At 50.8% G+C, this 18,180-nt stretch overlaps 1 protein-coding gene across 3 annotated transcripts in view; it reads right to left on the reverse strand.

The window, feature by feature from the left end:
* LOC122370909 (arginine-glutamic acid dipeptide repeats protein-like) overlaps positions 1 to 5,501 on the reverse strand; it is a 93,519-nt gene extending 88,018 nt beyond the window's left edge. For all 3 annotated transcript variants that reach the window (XM_043346858.1, XM_043346859.1, XM_043346857.1), the window contains exon 1: positions 4,593 to 5,501. In XM_043346858.1, coding sequence (XP_043202793.1) covers positions 4,593 to 4,899 — 307 coding nt within the window. In that variant the 5' untranslated portion in view covers positions 4,900 to 5,501. The remainder of the gene's footprint in view (positions 1 to 4,592) is intronic.
* Positions 5,502 to 18,180: the final 12,679 nt, after the last annotated feature.

Here is an 18,180-nt window from a genome sequence, read left to right on the forward strand (position 1 = left end):
ACGGCAGTGCGCGACAACGCCTATCGCGGCTTATTGGACGCTCTTGACTGGATTGAATAAAGCCGTTTAGGCAGACCTTTGAGCCGCCGACGGATTGTTGCCAAAGGGTCTAATTTGAAAATAGCATCGCGCCTGTCGCGACCTGAGAATCAGTCGGATCTATGCCATCTGACGTCACTTGAGATGGCACTGTGACCCCCTCGGACAGTCTGACGTTTGCCCACCCCGCCTGGCCTGGCTGGGAGAGCATCAAGAGGCGTGCAGGGCTCGGCTCGCTCTCGGCCCTCCATTCTGCGCCCACAGCATTCCTCCATATAAATGCCCCTTGCCGACCACTGCCCATCACGTCAGCCGTACACGCCCCCAGCGGCGCTCGGCCAGCGACCGACACGCCCCGGCGAGCGGCGTGCTCGGCCGGTGGGCGACTGTCCGTCGTCGCTCCGCCGTTCCCGTCACCGGGAGGCGACAGCTCGCAAGCGTCGGGGTGTCGAACGTCGAGTCCACTGGCTTCCTGTCCTCCGAAGCCCTCCGGCCGCCGGGTACGGCCACGGAGCGCCGAGCTCTGGCCGTGGAATCTGGCGGCCGGCGCGCCGTGACACCGGACAAAAACGACCGCTCGGCGGCGCGCGCGCGGCCTCCGTGGCGCAGCGGCGCGCCGGCCGGACGGCCGGACGGCCCTGGGCCCGCCGCCGCGTCGGCCGGCCGTTTTTCCAGCCGAGCGGCGCGGGCTCTCACTGACCGTGTCTCCGGTCGCCGCGGCCGCGGGCCCAGATCGACCACCGGGCAGGTGCCACTGCCGAGCGACAAACACCAACAAATCGGCAGCAAATCGGGAAAACGGCCACATTGACGCCGTGAACACGGTTCAATGCGATGTATTTATTTGTGGAAAGTCCCCGGATACGGCTGGAGGCGAGTTCCGGAATGGAGTGACCCGTTGGCCATGGGTGAACGAGGACGGTGCGCGGTGGCATATCTGACGTCGTGACGCGCCACTCTACGCCGCTGCCAGGTGCGACGACCGCCCGGCGCGCCGCGTCCGCCGCCAGGCGCACAAAATGGCGCGGGGGCGCTCCCACGGCAGTCGCCGAGCCGACCCGGCCGGCGGGGCGGGCGGGCAGCGCGCGGGCGTGCGAACTGGGTCCGACGAGCTGCAGCGGCAGTCCACTCGTCGCCGTGCGGACAGCTCACTCCGACGGTCGCTGGAGGAGGAATCTGGCCGGCCGCTGATCCCCGGCGCTGCAGGTCATCAGCGGATCCAATTGTGCTGTCAGACACGTTCCCATGTCGGTGTCTGACCGCGGCTGCAGGGCGGCCTGCGGTGTCCGGTGGTGGCGCGGCCGGCGCTAATGTAATGTTCCGCCGGGCGCGGGCGTCCGTCTCCCGGTACTATCGGCCAGCCGACCGGAGCGGCAGAGGGGAGCGCTAATCGTTGCGGACGCAGCCGGCTCCCCTCGCTCATCCCTGGGCGGCTCTCTGCCCAGCCGAGGGAGAGGGCCGCTCTCTCCGGCGAGCCGGGGCGCACGCGTCGGCCGACAGCTCCCAGTGGCCTGCGAGCGACACCGCGCCGGGGGGAGCCGGTCGGCAGATGGGGAACGACGCGACGCAAACAGCCGCTCTCCAGCGACAGGAAGCGGCCGAGAATGTCTCAGCTCGGCGCGACTGTGAGGAGGCCGACCAACCGCCGAGCGGCGCTGACTCGCGGCGGCAAACAGCGCTGAATAAACACACAAATACACCGGCGAGCCATCAGCGCAAACAATCGCGCCCCGATTGAGGGCTGGCTCCACAGTGCGGCGGCGCCGCCGTGTTGTACGAACTGCGAGCACAAAGGAAACGAGGGGACGGCGCCGGCCGGAATCGATAGCGCTGAAAGCCATTCAATGATAAGCCGATGATCAAATCAAATCGTGGCGTCTATATGAATTTGAATGGATTAACTCTACAACGGAGTAGCTGCAGTTTTGCAGATCATTGCGTAGTTGATAAGCCCGGCTGACAGACGGGCTGTGCAGACCATGGCGAGAGCCAGCGAGCCCAGCCTTTGACCCTCGCCGGCCTCACACATGTGAGGGCTATCGAATAAACGAGTACCGAGGCATTAAACGTCGAGACAGAGAGCCGAACTATTCGGAACATGTAAAACTAGTCCCGACGTTGAACAGTCTTCACTGCACAATCGCCTTCAGTGGACCACATAGTTGACCTAATCAGGATGACGCAACCACGGCGCCGCCTCTGCAGCGAAGTGCTATCAGGAGTAGCAGCAGCACCAGCTGGGCCAGTCCCACAGACTAAAGTACCTGCAACAGCACTTGTACCCGCACCAGGAGCTGCACGATTTGTTAACCCGCGCCGGGCCGGGGGGGGGGGTGTTTGAACACCCCCCCTTGCGATTTTTCGCAGATATCTCAAAAACGGCGGCGCGGAGCGCCGCCGTTTTTGGCACACCTGTTCGTGCATCTTTTCCGCACATGTTGTGAAAATTTCAGACCCAGGTCACCTTAGGTCAGGTCACCAGGTCACGCCAAGTGACCTCACCTCAGAAAAAATAAGAATGCTCGTCATAGCTACACCGACTGAACGATTGCCTTGAAACTTTCTGCGATTGATTAGAGCAACACTATCTATAAAATGTATATCTCGGAATTTTGATATCGGTGACCTAAGGTCAGGTCAATTTTGCGGCCTCTCCATTATAAGTCAAGGGGAGAAAATTGAAAAGCGCCTATTTTGCACGAACGCTATTCTAGACACTCTCAAACATCGAGATGTAGGTAAAATAGACACACTGAACCAGAAAATGGCAACTGTGACCCCTCGTTATGTCCCCGAGGTCATCTCAGGTCACGACCAGAATCTAACAGTTTTTGGATGATAACTTCTGATAGAGGCGTGCTAGAGCGCTGAAAACGCCTTAGATGTGTTTGGCTCGACGTTGCGGATCGACTGATATGCAACATGACCTTTTCCGGTCAGGTCATGACCTTGACCTTAGGTCAAATTTTCAAGTTGACCTTTCAAGGTCAAATTATAGTTCATTCGACGCGTCTCGACGAGAGGAACACGATGCTGGCAAAAGTAATGTCATAGCTCTTTTGAGTCAAAAGTTATTGCCGAAAAAACGTTTTTCGTAAAAACGGCTATTTTTGGAGTTTTTGCCCTCTGGAGGCTAAACCGTTGACCTGAGGTCAAATCTGAGAACATTACTCAGAAAGGTCCGTAAAAGGGCTATCGAATGCGCTTTTTTCCGGCGCTGTAGCTCTATCGGTTCCCGAGATAGCCGTTGGCAGTTTCCAAAATGTTGAAATAGTCAACATTTTACCTTTGGTGACCTCTGGTGACCTGACCTTTGACCTGACCCCAAAAATGACCGAAGTGTTTTCGTCCTTATTTTTGACGTTCTTTCTATTGCCGCTTACCGCGTGTCGCTACGTGGCCCAGGAGCCGAGTTAGAAGGGGGGGGGGGTGTTCAAACACCCCCCGCGGCCCGGCGCGGAATTTCAGAGCACCGGCCCGGCGCGGGTTAATAGTTATACATAAATACTCGTATGTACCAGTTTATAAACCGGTACACATCATCCAAAACCATACCATCCTAAAAGATACATACCTACCATCCTAAATGATTACCAGCGGTGGCAGCGGCCGTTCGAGCCAGCAGTCAGGACAGCCAGGGTTCCCTAACAACGGCCGCTGCCTTGAAGGACCCAATGACCCTTCCCGAGTATAGTCAGACACAGCCCGGGGTTCCCGGATGACATACGTCTCACTGGGGGCCAAAGCGATCGTTCCCCGCTGCACAAGACAGTCAGGAGTGTAGCCGCCCTGAAGGACCCAATGGCCCTCCCTGAGCACAGTCAGACACAGTCAGGGGTCCCCCCGGCCACCGTCACCGCTCCGAGACCCATCGATCGGACCACAGCGACGCCCGGCCAGGACGCCGTATGTGTGTCTGTGTGGGCTCTGTTCACCTATCCCTGTACTGAGGCGACCCCAGGAGTGGGGCGAGGCCACAGCGCCAGCGGCGACCGCTGGCCGGCCGCGGCCGCCGTGCCGTTTGTCGGTGCAGGCTGGCGGCCTATCGCACCATCTCGGCACCGGTCACGCAGTGGACGGGGAGGGGAGGGGAGGGGAGGGGGAGGGCCGACCCGGGTCGGGAGGCGGACCGGCCGTCGGTCGGCGATGACAAGCGGGCGGCGCCGGCGGCTCATATCCGGCGTCGGGATCCCACGCCGCGCCGGCCGCCGCCGCAGAGACATAATGAACGGCCTAAACTGAACCGAGCGCATGTCGGCGAATTGTCCATTACGCCCGAGTGGACGTGCTAATGAGCGGTGAGCAGCAGACGCCGCGCGGCTAATCACCGCCGGCGCTGATGGGTGTGGGGTCGGGCGCGTAAAAACCGCCGGCCGCCGCAAAAACCCAGAACTCCGCGCCGGTCGGCCTTTGTCAAAACGCGCCGGTAACAGATGCGGCGGCGCGGCGGGCGGCCGGGAGAGGTCGGGGACGGTGTGATCCTCTCCTAGCAGCACGTCATCACAGGGCGGGCCGGGGCGGCACGGGCCGTCCCCGGGCCGGTCGCAACTCACCTCCGGGTAGATACTCGACGTTATCGTCGAAGCACTTGTAGCGGACGTAGTCTCCGTCGGCGCCGCGCCAGCCGCGGCCGCGCACCACGCGAGACTTGCCGGCCACCGGCATGGCAAAGTCGTCATACTCTGCCGAGGCCGGGTCCGGCTCGCTCTCGGCTCCAGCGGCCTCGGCAGCCACAGCCGGCTCCGTCTCGGCCCGCTCGGCCCGCATGGCCCTCTCATCACAGGCGTCACCGGCGCCGCCCGGCGGGCGCTCCTGTTTCCCGGCGGCACACTGCTCGCCTCCCTGGTCGAGCGACACCATCACGACCGCTCCCACAGGCACGCACACCCGCACACTGCGTGCTCGCTTTGTTTCGCTCTCACTCACACGGCGGCGCCCATAGCGCGCGTGCGGTCTCCACTCTCCAACGCTCTCCACGCGCCACTTGCACCGACACTCGGCGGGTCGTCGAGCGCACACCGCTCTCGCTGAAAGCGCGTGCGGCGGTCGGGCGGCCGGCGCGTTCCCGTGCTGCCCTCACGCGGACTGGCGGCGGACTGGCGGCCGCTACAGCGCCGGGCGCGCCGCTCGGGCCTGCTGACCGGCGCGGCGCGGCGGGCCGCGTGCTGAGTTCCGACTCCCGACCACGCCGTGTGTCGGCGATCGGCGCGCCCTCCCGCGCCGTCGAGCGCCGCGCGCGGACGACCTTTGGCACGCCGATTACGGCCGAGCCGGTGTATGTATGTATGCCCGGCGGGCGCGCGCTCTGTCCGGCCACACCAGATGGAAAATCGATAGGCCGCGCTTAGGTGGCCGAGTTGCTGCCAAGCGATGCATAAATCTGAAAGTTATCACGTTCTTTGGAGATTCTGACTGATAAGAGGGCGACGATGGGCCGCGGGGACCTGCAAATCAGCATGAGCAAATTAGGCCAACAAATCATTCCGTTGACAAATAAACGAGCGAGGCACGTGCCATACGCAACAACGGTCTCCAATATCTTTTTTTTAGTAAACGAAACTTTAAAATCACAGGAACAATTAACGCTGCGGGCCTGTTGCTAATGCGAATGATATTGGTTTGATGTGTACCGTGCGTAGGTACAGCTGGCGCCACGGATTTTGCCTTGCGGGGGCAGGTTTTCAGAAAAAGGGCCCAAACAAGATGGGGGCCAAACTTTCCGAAATATCGTCAATACCGTCAATACTATGCAAGCCTTTATTTGTACATTGACCTACCATTCCCACAACCGTTGCCTTCTACACAATAACTTTTGTGTTAAAAGACACACTCTTAACCCTCGCCCGTATTGGTGTTTTTCTAGCCACGAACGTATGGGCGGGAGTCCGTTGCCCCCCTTGCCGTTTCGCCCATGACCTTCGCAGAAAAAAACGAGCGTGCTGCTCGTGACGAAAGGAAGCCGATGATACCCAATTTTAAGGTCCTTGGTCATCGGGTAACCTTCCAGGTCAGGCCAATGACCCACAAGTCGGGAAAATCGGGACATGTTAGAACGTCGCAAAGGATGACTGCTATGGTTTTTTCGAGGTGATGATCACGAATATCATGTAAGTGATGAACCTAGACGATATCTTCATGCATTTAGGCCAGGTCGGGTCAGGTCAAGTCAGGTCAACCAGTAAGGGTTTTGCCGCGTATTCGTAGTAGGTGGCAACCGCCTCTGACAGCTTCGTAACATGTTACGAAAGCACCAAAATTACTTCGTAAATGTTCAAATGGCTGCTAAATTTGAATTCAGCTCCAAAAACTAGCCTATAAACATGTAAAACTGGAACAAAGTGAACCGAGGTCATCAAAGGTCAATGAGCTGACCTGACCTTCCGGTGACCTTGTCACCCACCCTAATTCATGGAAGCAGCATCATATCCCATGTTTGAACGCTTGAAACCACGAAAAGACTGCAAACGCGCGGCTCATGCGAGCCGACATACGCTGAATCGCGATTCCGGCCAAACATGGTCTAAAAAAGTAGGTCACAGGTCAAAGGTCATTAGGGTCAGGGTCATTAAATCTTTAGGATAGGTGTAAAATTGATCAACGCGACGGTATTGAAAGTTCCGTCTCGATCAGCCGCTCTTTACGCGAGTTATTCGCGAAAAACCGAGGGGGTCCGTTCGACAACAGGCAAGACATTGTTCGTGTGGTAACATGAATAGGTAACCTTTTTTTTTTGAAGCTGTTTACTATCCTGACCAACGAATTCCACTAAACAACCTGAATCAGCCTGAGCAGCCAAAGTTCTGAACAAAAGCGTGTTTTCAATACTCGAGTTTATCATGCCCCGCCTCCCGGCTGGAAAGTGACTCGGACGGACAGAGTGGCTCAAACAGGAGCTCGGCTCGACAGGGCCGGCCCAAAAACACCGTTACACACATGACACAGGAGCGGCGCCTGGGGTAATGCGATTAGGTTGACCTTAAGGCCCTCGCATGAGTGGTATGGGCCCTCTCAAGTATGGTACGGTTGACCCCGAAGGTTGACCGGCGGCCAGGGTTTAGTGCGGCGTACTCGCGGGCGATTTCGATATCATAGGGACCCTATGAGGCCTAATTTCTATGTTCCCCCGAGACTGGATATGGGCCCTCTGAGGTCTTGAATGGGCATTCAGAGACCTGTTACGCCCCATTAGGCCTAGTATGGACATTCTGAAGCCTGGTATAGGCACTTTGTGGCCTGGTCCCCATTAAGTCTATTATGAACCTTCTAAGGCCTAGTAGAGGCCTCAGAGACCTGGCTTGGCCCCTTGAGACCTGATATGATCCTTCTGAAGCCTAGTTGGGGCCCCTGAGGCCTGGTATGGGCCTTCTGAAGTTCGGTAGATCCTCAGTTTGGCATGGCCATTGGAGCCCGGTAAAGGCCCTTTTTTGACTGGTAGGGACCCTCAGAGGCTTGATATGGGCCTTTTTATACTACTAGGGGGCTTCTGAGGCCTGCTATGTACTCCCTCTCAGACATTCTAAGGACCTCACCAGACCTTTTAATGACCCTCTCAGTACTGCTGCACTCTGCAGGCCCTCGCATGAGTGGTATGGGCCCTCTCAGGTATGGTGCGGGCCCTCCCATGTCATTGCAACAGTCCTCTCAGTACTGCTGGGGGCACTTCCATGATTGCCATTGACTGACATAACCCTCAGTAATATGTCAAGGTACGGGCCCTCACATTACTTGCGATGGCCCCCTCAGTACTGTTATGGGCCCCCTCAGTACTGATATGGGCCCTGTCACGGCTGGTATGGGCCCTCTCAGGCATTTTACAGGCTCTCGCACTCCTTCCAAGGGCCATCTGAGCACCACTGCGGGCCCTGTCATGACTGGTATGGGCCCTCTCCTTCTCAGACATAATATGGTACTTACCTCCCAGACCTTGCCTGGGCCCTTTCATATATTGAATGGGCCCTCTCAGACGTGGCATGGGCCCTCTTTGGCCCGGGCCCTTTCTACAGCCTGGGAAGATAGGACAGGGCCACAATCACCCAAGATACAAAATAAATGATTTTCTTTCACTTTTTTGTGCTTAATTGGGCCCTTTTCCAAAAACATGGGCCAAAGCCCGTAAGTTTTATCTTGGCGGCGGCACCTTGAGAAGGCCCCTTTTGGCTTAATTCCCCACTCCTGAAGTCATTTCTACAGCTCTGCCCAGAAGTCTTCTTTCTGCACAGTCAGAGAGTATTCCGCCCATACCTGACCTGCTGGCTGAAAGAGGGCCCCAGTGTTCAGAGTTGGGGGGGCGGCTGCCCCCTCTGCCCCCCCCCCCCCCCTGTGGCGCCGTCCCTGCGTAGGTACTTACATATACTATCGAATTTATCCGATCGATTCCTCGAGGCGGTCGAGCAAATGTACCACGGCAGATATCAATCGCTGTCAATGATTCGCAAGATCGAGGAAAAGTAGCACGTTTCACTCCATTTGAGCAGCACTGGTTTAAACAATGGAAGTTTAGGCAGACTTCAGACCTTTGCCTTATCGCGGGGTCGATCCCTGACGCGGAAATGAAGCTATCCTTTGTTTGATATTAAACTTCCTAAGTACTTTCGACGATGGTTAGATTGGCCCCTGCCCTGGGCGAGTCGTGACTCATAAAGAGAGCTGGCATAATACGGTTATGCATGCATGCATGCATACATACACACATGCATGCATATTGCATAGGTATATACATGTACGCATACATGCATTACATACATACATGCCGACATACATACATACATACATACATACATAGGTACATATATACATAAATTGCATACATCAAAGATAACATGAATATATGATAGCATGATTCATGTTACCTATCTATGCATGCAATTGCATACATAAGCGTCTAGCGTAAGTTTTTTTTTTTTTAACAAGCAATTCTTCGGAATGATACGCATGCATTTCTCGACTACTAATCGTTTACGGGAACAAAAATTTTCGGACAATAACTCAGGCAATATCAAAATGTTGTTAACGCTTCGGAAACATAATGCAAATATCAACCACAAAAGAAACAGAAGTTTGAATATGCAAAAAATCCAGTAACACATTGAATTAGGCAACATGCAGATAGGGACACTAGGAAACGTTGGCTCGGGAAAAAACAATTCATAGATACACACTTTCGGAACTAACTCAATAAAAAATGGAAGATAAGGCAAGATTACTTACTATTATAACGACTTTGCGCCGTTCACGCATGTTAAAAAAGTATGGTTAAATCTTGATAGCACGAGTAATTTTGGCAGCATCGGAGGACTGTCTCTAAACGCGCGCGTGATTTCAGTTTTTTAAGTAAAACGTCGGTATAACAGAAATTAATACATACTTTACGGTGCGTTCACTGGGGATTAACCGTGCGTTAATTCGAAGGTAGCCGTGCACCAATTTAAATTGGTGCACGCGCGTGCAGTGATGACTTTCTCGACTAAGTTTTTCGGAAGGGTCATTGACTTTATTCTAAGAATTCCATAAAAGGCCCTTTTAGTGTCATGGACTAAGTTTAATTTTAATTCAAATTCGCACCGTTAAGCATGTATTAATTAGTTTAACACATGGTTTCCGTGCATAAATGGTTTTAACGCACTCGTGGATGGAATGGAGCACTTGTGCGTTAATGCACTCGTTTCACTCGTGCATTAACACACTCGTGCTCCAACTCATCCACGTCGTGCGTTAAAACCATTTACACACGGGAAACCATGTGTTAATATATATTAATCCCGGGAATAATATTGTTAATCAGACTTTTTCTTTCCGTGGTGGAGCCCGAATGGTTTCACAAGAAGCTGCTCGCTGAAAAAAATAAATATTGGCCTGCATTGAGATTGAAGGCAACACAGGCACCGAAGGCAACACAGAGCTAAATCAAATTCAGAGAGAGCTTTGAAACGCCTTCTTATTTTTTTTTTAATCTCATAGGCCCACTGCTTTGTCCGATCACTCAAAGGTGATGCTCATTAATGCAGAAAATGGTTACGAATGGTACATACAGACAGCGAGAAAAAACTGCAGTTTGCTCTCCCAAGAACTGGCGAATAGAGAAGCAGAAGGTGTTCCAACCAACACAAGGAAGACCCAGAATGGGCTGTAGCCACTTGAGATAGGCGCAGCGCAGGCCAAGTGTCTGGTAGGTATACCCAGGCAAACATGATACAGAGATGATGGAATAGACCAGAGCTTGTAAATACGCGTTTTCAGTATACGGTTCTCACAGAAGGCGGCCCTGGCTGCATAAGTTCTTTACAAGTACTGCAAGAGGGCCTGCATATGAATATAAGAGACTGAGCGAGACATTGTATTGTACAATCCACTTATACCACTATTGCATTTCCTAATTGGCGCTATTAATTTGATTAAACAGTACACACTTCGTTATTAACAAGTGTTTCCCCGAAAAGAAAACCAAGCCCCGTTTCTTTTCCCAATCCCTCAATGTAGCCCTTTTAAACAGACGGGCTGAGCGACGAACGGCGCAAAACCGTTATAATAAATGTAATCGGACCGCCTCCTCGGTACACCAGGCATTATTCGGTGTGCCTTGCCAAGGGTGTTTATATTTAATGCACTCGCAGGCTCGTGCATTAAATACAAAAATAACACTCATTTCATTCGTGTTATTTTTGAAAATATTAACCTCACTTCGTTCGGTTAATATTTTAGGAAAAATAATGCCCTCACTCCGTTCGGGCATTATTTAAAACACCCTTGGCTAGGCACACCGAATAATACCTGGTATACCGAGGACGCGGTCCGATTAAATATATATTAGCACCTAACACTTCGTTATATTGACTTTGACAAAGTTAACATATCAAACGAAACGTCGCATCATATATTTACACTGCAGTCTGCAAACAATTCAATAGGTACGAAGAGAGCTAATAATCCCGACAATCCTGTACCCCAATGCAGTAAAAGCAAGCATTTCTTATCATCTCGCACGGAGTAAGGTAAGCTCCATCCAAGTGTCTAAAGTGCTTACAAGTTACACACTCTTTTAGATTAAATGAATTTCAATGAAAAAAAATGAAAGAGTGAATGACTTCAATGATTGAGAGGGAATAAATTAAAACTAATGAATTCGATCCTGCCATAAACATAAGAAGGTACAGCATTCTTACTATTTTAAATGGCTTACTATTTTAAATTAAAGCATTTACTATTTTACTATTGAGGCTTGACCTCCCCAGTCTAGAGTGGGTGTCATGCACTGACGCTCTGTTTCGTCCATGATGAGGGGAGATAGAGAGGTAGAGAGAGAGAGAGAGAGAGAGAGAGAGAGAGAGAGAGAGAGAGAGAGAGAGAGAGAGAGAGAGAGAGAGAGAGAGAGAGAGAGAGAGAGAGAGAGAGAGAGAGAGAGAGAGAGAGAGAGAGAGAGAGAGAGAGAGAGAGAGAGAGAGAGAGAGAGAGAGAGAGAGAGAGAGAGAGAGAGAGAGAGAGAGAGAGAGAGAGAGAGAGAGAGAGAGAGAGAGAGAGAGAGAGAGAGAGAGAGAGAGAGAGAGAGAGAGAGAGAGAGAGAGAGAGAGAGAGAGAGAGAGAGAGAGAGAGAGAGAGAGAGAGAGGTGTTTTTCGAGCCGAGAGATCTGAGACCGTCAATTTGAAAGAGCCACATCTCAGTAGAACAGGTCACCCAGCCGCTAAGACGATCACCCCAGACCAAGACGGATATGCCCCTATTGGAGCTGCCCACTGGCTTTCGCTGCCTAACGGTTAGAGAGCGGGAAGACGGCCAGCCCGGAACTGGGATACCTAAGCGACTAAGCGTGTCAGGTCCGAGGGCGAGGATGATAACGGCCGGAAGGATGATATAAATATCCCGCGGATAAAAGCGATGACGGAACCACAAGGCCTCCGTCTTATCTTCAGGTCAAGCCAAGTCACCAACCTATTTATATCGATCTGCAATCTGAGTGTGACTTCGCAGCGCTTTTGACGCCGATTTTTTTTTTTGGAAAGCTTATGGATGTGTAATGTGTATGCATTCTTTTTCAGAGAAAAGTAGCCCTCCGCACTCCAGAATATCCGGATGCTTGCATTTTACATACAGGAATCGAATTTTTATACGGATCACGTGATGCTAGGTCAGTCACATAACATAACTGAACCGACACGTTATAACTAAAAGAGGAAATGCTGGAGCCGCTTATTTTGCGCTAGAGATGGTGAAACTCGAAGCACCCAGCATCTTGGTGCGGAGACTTCACTGGGAAACCAGTTAGAGGCGCCACCAGTCTGATAATAGATGACGCTGAAACTCGATTCGGCGAGGGAAAGGCTTTGGAAAAGCTATCTTGAAGAGTCTTGGGAAAAGCTCAGTGCTCTCGCCGGGTTGCAGGCAGCCCGGATCCCCAACATAACAGACCACACCACATCGTGAAATACTGGCGACGAGGCACAATGACGATTTGCCAGGACTCGCAGCACTGGGGCACTGGCTTTGCATATCACATTACTTTTCACTAACACGATTTTTTAGTTACGACAAATGCCCCAAACTACAAAACTTATTTTCGAAGACGTAGTTGGAATTGAAAGCGAAATACTGGTGATGGAGATCACAACGGACCACTCAATCTTGAATTGGACACCTAATAGCACCGTGCTATTAGGTGTGTACGGCGAAAGTAAGGCTCTCGCGGGATTAAGCGATAGGTTTTGCCTTCCTACATTTCCGGCTATACGAGTATCTCAGAAATTAATTGATAGATGTTAGATGATGAAACCATTTTAGAGAATCATGGCAGGCATGTGTACGAATAAGTCTATCCATAGACTACTACATATCCACCGCCTGCAGTACCCTTATGGTAATCGGCGAAATTTCGTGTCCAGTCCAGATATGTAGTAGTCTATGGTCTATCACATCTCCGACCCTAAGACGAAGAAGATATAGCCGGAAATTTACTTAACCCTCGCCGTCACAGGAGGTGATGCAACCCCCTAAGGTTTTTCTCGAATAACTCACGTAAAAAGCGGGCGAACGCGACGAAACCAGAGGCGGCGGAAGGTATTTTGGGATGGGGGGGCACACCTGATCCTTCCCGGAACCTAGGGTACCCCCAAATCTAGTTTTCTCACCGGTTTTAGGCCACTTATTTTTCACCCCTTGGCCTTTACAACGAAAAATCGAAACGAAAACATTTGCAAAAAGTGAGATATCCCGTCTCATCTGAGTCAAGGAACTACCTTTTTGGTAACTTGGAATAAACGTTTAAAGCTTTCACACATGAGCTGTCAAATCAGGTATAGAGGGGGATTTTTTTACTTAAATAGGTATTGTCTTCCATTCAGCTTTTCTTTGAGGCCCACGGCCGCTAATATAGGGAGGACAAGCTGCCCCGACGGTTCCTGGCCCTATGAAACTTTGTGGGGGCAGCGCCTGCGCCCCCCACGGCCCCAGAGTTGTGGGGGCAGGCTACCCCCATGCTGCCCCCCGGCTCACGAGTCTATGCCGGCTGGCGTCTGGCAGAGTCGCGGGGAAAGGCCTGTGGCACGCTCAGACGCGCTTCTGTGACGTCCGCATGCCGGGCCACTCGCGTTCCGTCCTACTCTTCCGGTTACCGGTAGCTCGTAGATAGCTGCTTGATTTCTGAGCATTATGTGTGGAGGGCGTTTGGTGGAAATGTATGATATTTAGAGAATGAATATGTGCTTACATGTTGTCACAGTCTTCTGCGTTAGAACGCTCCATAATGAAGGTTGTTTCTGGTTAACATTTCGAAAAGGTAATAAATCTATGAAATTATGTTGGTAGATTTCCGATTTCGATTCCTCCGGTTGGAGGGTCTCAAATACCTACATTACGAGCCCTCCCCCCGCCGAAAAGTTGGAGGGGCTCAGCCCCCGCTAGCCCCTCCAGCCGGTTCCCGGGAACCGCCCCTCTGGTTCCCGCGCCACTGCGGCAAGTCCAGTTCAAATACGTGTAGCACGCTGTGGCTGTCACCGTGACTGTTGTTCGCGTTGAACAACTTGCTTCCTTTAAACCAATGACGTCATTAAAGTTAGCCAATTATTGGCTATTGCAAACCTTTTTGGTTGGTAGCACTCGCACTGCAAAATGCTAGCCAATGTGATCAAAATATGTACGACGACATTGACAACAATATCAATCCATTCCAAATTACTCGCTCTATTAACTTAAAAAGGTACTCAGCCAAACTGGCATATGTTCATGACGTAGTATGGAAGTATTGTGGTACTTCGTCGATAACAATTTGGGGGGGCAAAAAGATATGTTTGCACCCCCACCCTGGGAGATGGGGGGGCGCCGTGCCCCCGCTGCCCCCCCGCTTCCGCCGCCACTGGACGAAACTTTCAGTCAGTACCCTCGCCTTGATCAATTTTACACCTACCCTGAAAATTTCATGACCCTGACCCAAATGACCCTTGACCTAACTTTACGAGACCATGTTTGGCCGGAATCGCGATTCGGCGTATGTCGGCTCGCATTAGGCGCGCGTTTGCAAGCTTTTCGTGGTTTCAAACGTTCAAATATTGATGTTCATGCCGTCATGCACTAGGGTGGATGTCAAGGTCACCTGAAGGTCAGGTCAAGTCATTGACCTTTGGTGACCTCGGTTCACTTTTTCGAATTTTACATGTTGCTAGGCTAGTTTTTGGAGCTGAATTCGAATTTAGCAACGATTTCAACATTAACGAAGCAGTTTTGGTGCCTTCGTAACATGTTACGAACCTATCAGAGGCGGTTGACACGTAAGTACGTGTCGGTCGTGATGGGTATTCGTACGAATACCCATCACGACCCCTACTGGTTGACGTGACCTGACCCGACCCGACCTGGTCTAAATGCTCAAAGACATCATCTGTGATCAAAACTAACATGATATTCGTGATCAGCACCCCGAAAAACCCCATGGCAGCCACACTTTACGTCTTTCCAACAAGACCCCGGTTTTGACTTTCGGGTCATTGACCTGACCTGGAAGGTCAACCGATGATTTAGGAACTTAAAATTGGGTATCATCGACTTCCTCTCGTGACGGGCAACACGCTCGTTTTTTCCGCCAAGCTCTAACTCAATCAGGGGCCAAACGCGAGGGCAGAGGCGGATCCAGCTCAGAGTTTTTTTTTTTGGGGGGGGGGGGGGGGGCAAACCATAACAATTTATCGATTCTTTCCATGCATCGTCCATAGGCGTAATGTTAAAATTATGCCGCCCCCCCATCCCCCCTGTGCCGTCGAAGCCCGAAGGACGGATCCGAGAGTGCCCACTCCCGCACCCTGCTTCCGCCTGCCGGCGAGAGGGGCAAAACTGGGCAAAACTTACCGCTAAAACCCGCGAGACCTGTACCTTGACCTACTCACAGAAACAGGATGAACGCAATCGCATTGCCCTGTAGAACTAAGATTAGAATATAGGCATTCAGTCATGCGGTTTATTTAGCCTTGAGTCATGGGCCTACTGCTTACCTTTCCATCTGACTTGCCGTCCCATCATACCGCAGTTTTGAGCGTTTCACTTCAGACAAACGAGTCAACTTCAGTGGATCAATATTTGATCAATACACTGGTCCAGTGAATGGAACGGGATGAATTGGAACACAAGGGAAGGAAGTTCCTTCCTTAGGAACTCAACCAACCCTGCAACCTGAACGAAACCTGAACCACACGAACGAAGCGAACTTAAAGGAAATAGTTCACTTTTTAACATGGGTTTTGAACTGGAATAGCAGTTCCGTAGCCTGGGCTGAGACGAGCATAAATCAGGAGCTTTTACAGCCCAACGATCACCCTAGGCAAAGATATTCTATTTCTCGTCCCGAAAAAGGTGTCTTGCGTTGAGGATGTGTGCCTTGCATATATTTGCATCCAGTATGAAAAGAGCATGGGTACCGAAAATTCTTCAGAAACTAGAGAAATTATCTACGAGAACTCTAGAGAAATTCTCGTACTGATCAATAAGGACATTCAGCAGCAGCAGATCGCCCAAATGCCGGTGGCCGCGATAATTTCTCTAGTTTCTGAAGAATTTTCGGGACCCATGCTCTTTTCATACTGGATCGCCTGTGCCTTACAGAAACTGAAAAGTTCTTCCTATATCAAAATATAGAAAATAATCTTTTGTTATAAATAGGTTTTATTTTCTTTGCTGATCATTTTGAACATAAAAAATCATAAATCCATTGCAAAAAAAAAAATAATTTCGTGAAAGTGAACTATTTCCTTTAAAGGTAGTGTGCCAGCTTTCTTGGACCATATGGAGTTAATGACCCGGATAAGGAAAACCGGATTTTTAGAACTTATCCATACCTTCAAAACTTATGGAAACGTCTTAAATTCTTCAAATTTTGAGTACCCCAGTGCGAAATTCGCCCCGACGGGTTGTCGGTCGTACCCCAACCACATTTCACACCACTATGAACAATAAATGCACACACTAAAATCGCTATGACCGATAGGCTCATCCAATCAAGTTTCGATAAACCCGTTCATCATCATCTCCTGCGGTTTCGAACACGCCTGTTAGGTGGCTTCTGATGCTCGTCGAGGTCGGAATTTCCAAATACGCGTGGTGCGTCGGGCCGCGCGCTCTGACTTCGGCCAAGAAAAATGCGTCAGCTGATCATTGTCATTTCTGCCACTTGCGTGTAGTGTAATGGGGTCATAACTTAAGAAACGGCTGTTTCATATCAATTATTTTACATAAAATCATATTTCAAACCACAAATTAATGTTCGACAGCCAAATTTAAGAAACAATACCAATACAGGCTTACAGTTTAAGGCTCGACATTGTGTTGTCTACGATTAGACAGCTGATAACTCATTCCCGTACGTCGTATGGTCGTAACACTATAATGACCTTTGCTTATTGTCACAAGTGCGCCGCATTCGCGATTGTTGCCCGACGCCTGTTTGCAGGTGAGCCCACTACAGTTGTTATACATATCTAAAAACCGATAAACTTTTAGGCGAAAAAGGCACTATTCCAGGCCCATTTTTGATTTTTTTGCGATATTAGGTAAAAACAGAAGCTTCTTATCCTAGGAAAAATAAAACGGGAAATCTTTCAAAGGTGGCACACTACCTTTAAACTGAAATGAATGAACGCAGGTGCACGTGCGTTCCCACGAGTAGTTGCTACCAAATCATAGCTCGAGCTACCATATGAAGTTTTATGCAGTAGTAAAGGAATGCAATCGGCCTTCGTGTTATAGCAAAACGTTTATCTTGTTTTACAATAGCAAATTGCTTCAAATTGCTAAAATAAATGCTATAAAACATTGCTGAAAGCGCATCTACTATGGACGTCAAACCCCTTGAGACCCCACTTTTTTGCGATAATTTTTAAATGCGTCAACTGTCGTTGACAATATTCTGGCAATGTGTGTTTCAGAACCTGCCGAAACTTTTATCACTAAGGTATGTTGATGCCAAACGATTATGAAAGGTACTTCTCATTCACTCGTAATGCTAAGGTCAAATCAGGCCCGGGCAGAGGCTTGCGCTCGGTCACACTCGAGCCCCGCCACCAGTGCCATCTGCTCATCATCTACCAGCGCCCGCTACCGCTACCAGCTACCGCCCACCATCAAACCTGTATGGAGCGAGAGACGCGAGTGACCGGTCGCCGGGCAAGGAGCGCCGGAGGGGTAGGGCGGAGCTTAGCGCTGACGTCATTACGTGGCTCCGCCCCATGAGCGTGTAGCCTCTACCCAAACAGCAGATTCGTTCCGTAAAATTTAACATTACGAGTGTATGAGAAGCCTACCTTTCATAATCGTTTGGCGTCAAAATACTTTAGCAATAAAAGTTTCAGCAGGTTCTGAAACACACATTGCCAGAATATTGTCAACGAGAGTTGACGCATTTAAAAAATTATCGCAAAAAAGTGGGGTCTCAAGGGGTTTGACGTCCATAGTAGGATCCAAATACAAACAAGACGTCCAAATGGCTGGTCAATCTCATAACCAGACATAGGTACCTACCTAAGTAGCAAATGAAAATAACTGTCGAACCCACAAAGTAGGTAATAGGTACAGGTAGATATAATAAAAAGCCATTCGGCCCTTTTTGTTCCAAGCTAGAAAATGGACCGATTTAAAACTATTCAGCTTAGTAGCTAATATTCTAGCAATGTCTT

This window comes from Amphibalanus amphitrite, unplaced genomic scaffold (assembly GCF_019059575.1).
Source record: "Amphibalanus amphitrite isolate SeventyFive unplaced genomic scaffold, NRLGWU_Aamphi_draft 001184F_arrow, whole genome shotgun sequence".
NCBI lineage: Eukaryota > Metazoa > Arthropoda > Thecostraca > Balanomorpha > Balanidae > Amphibalanus > Amphibalanus amphitrite.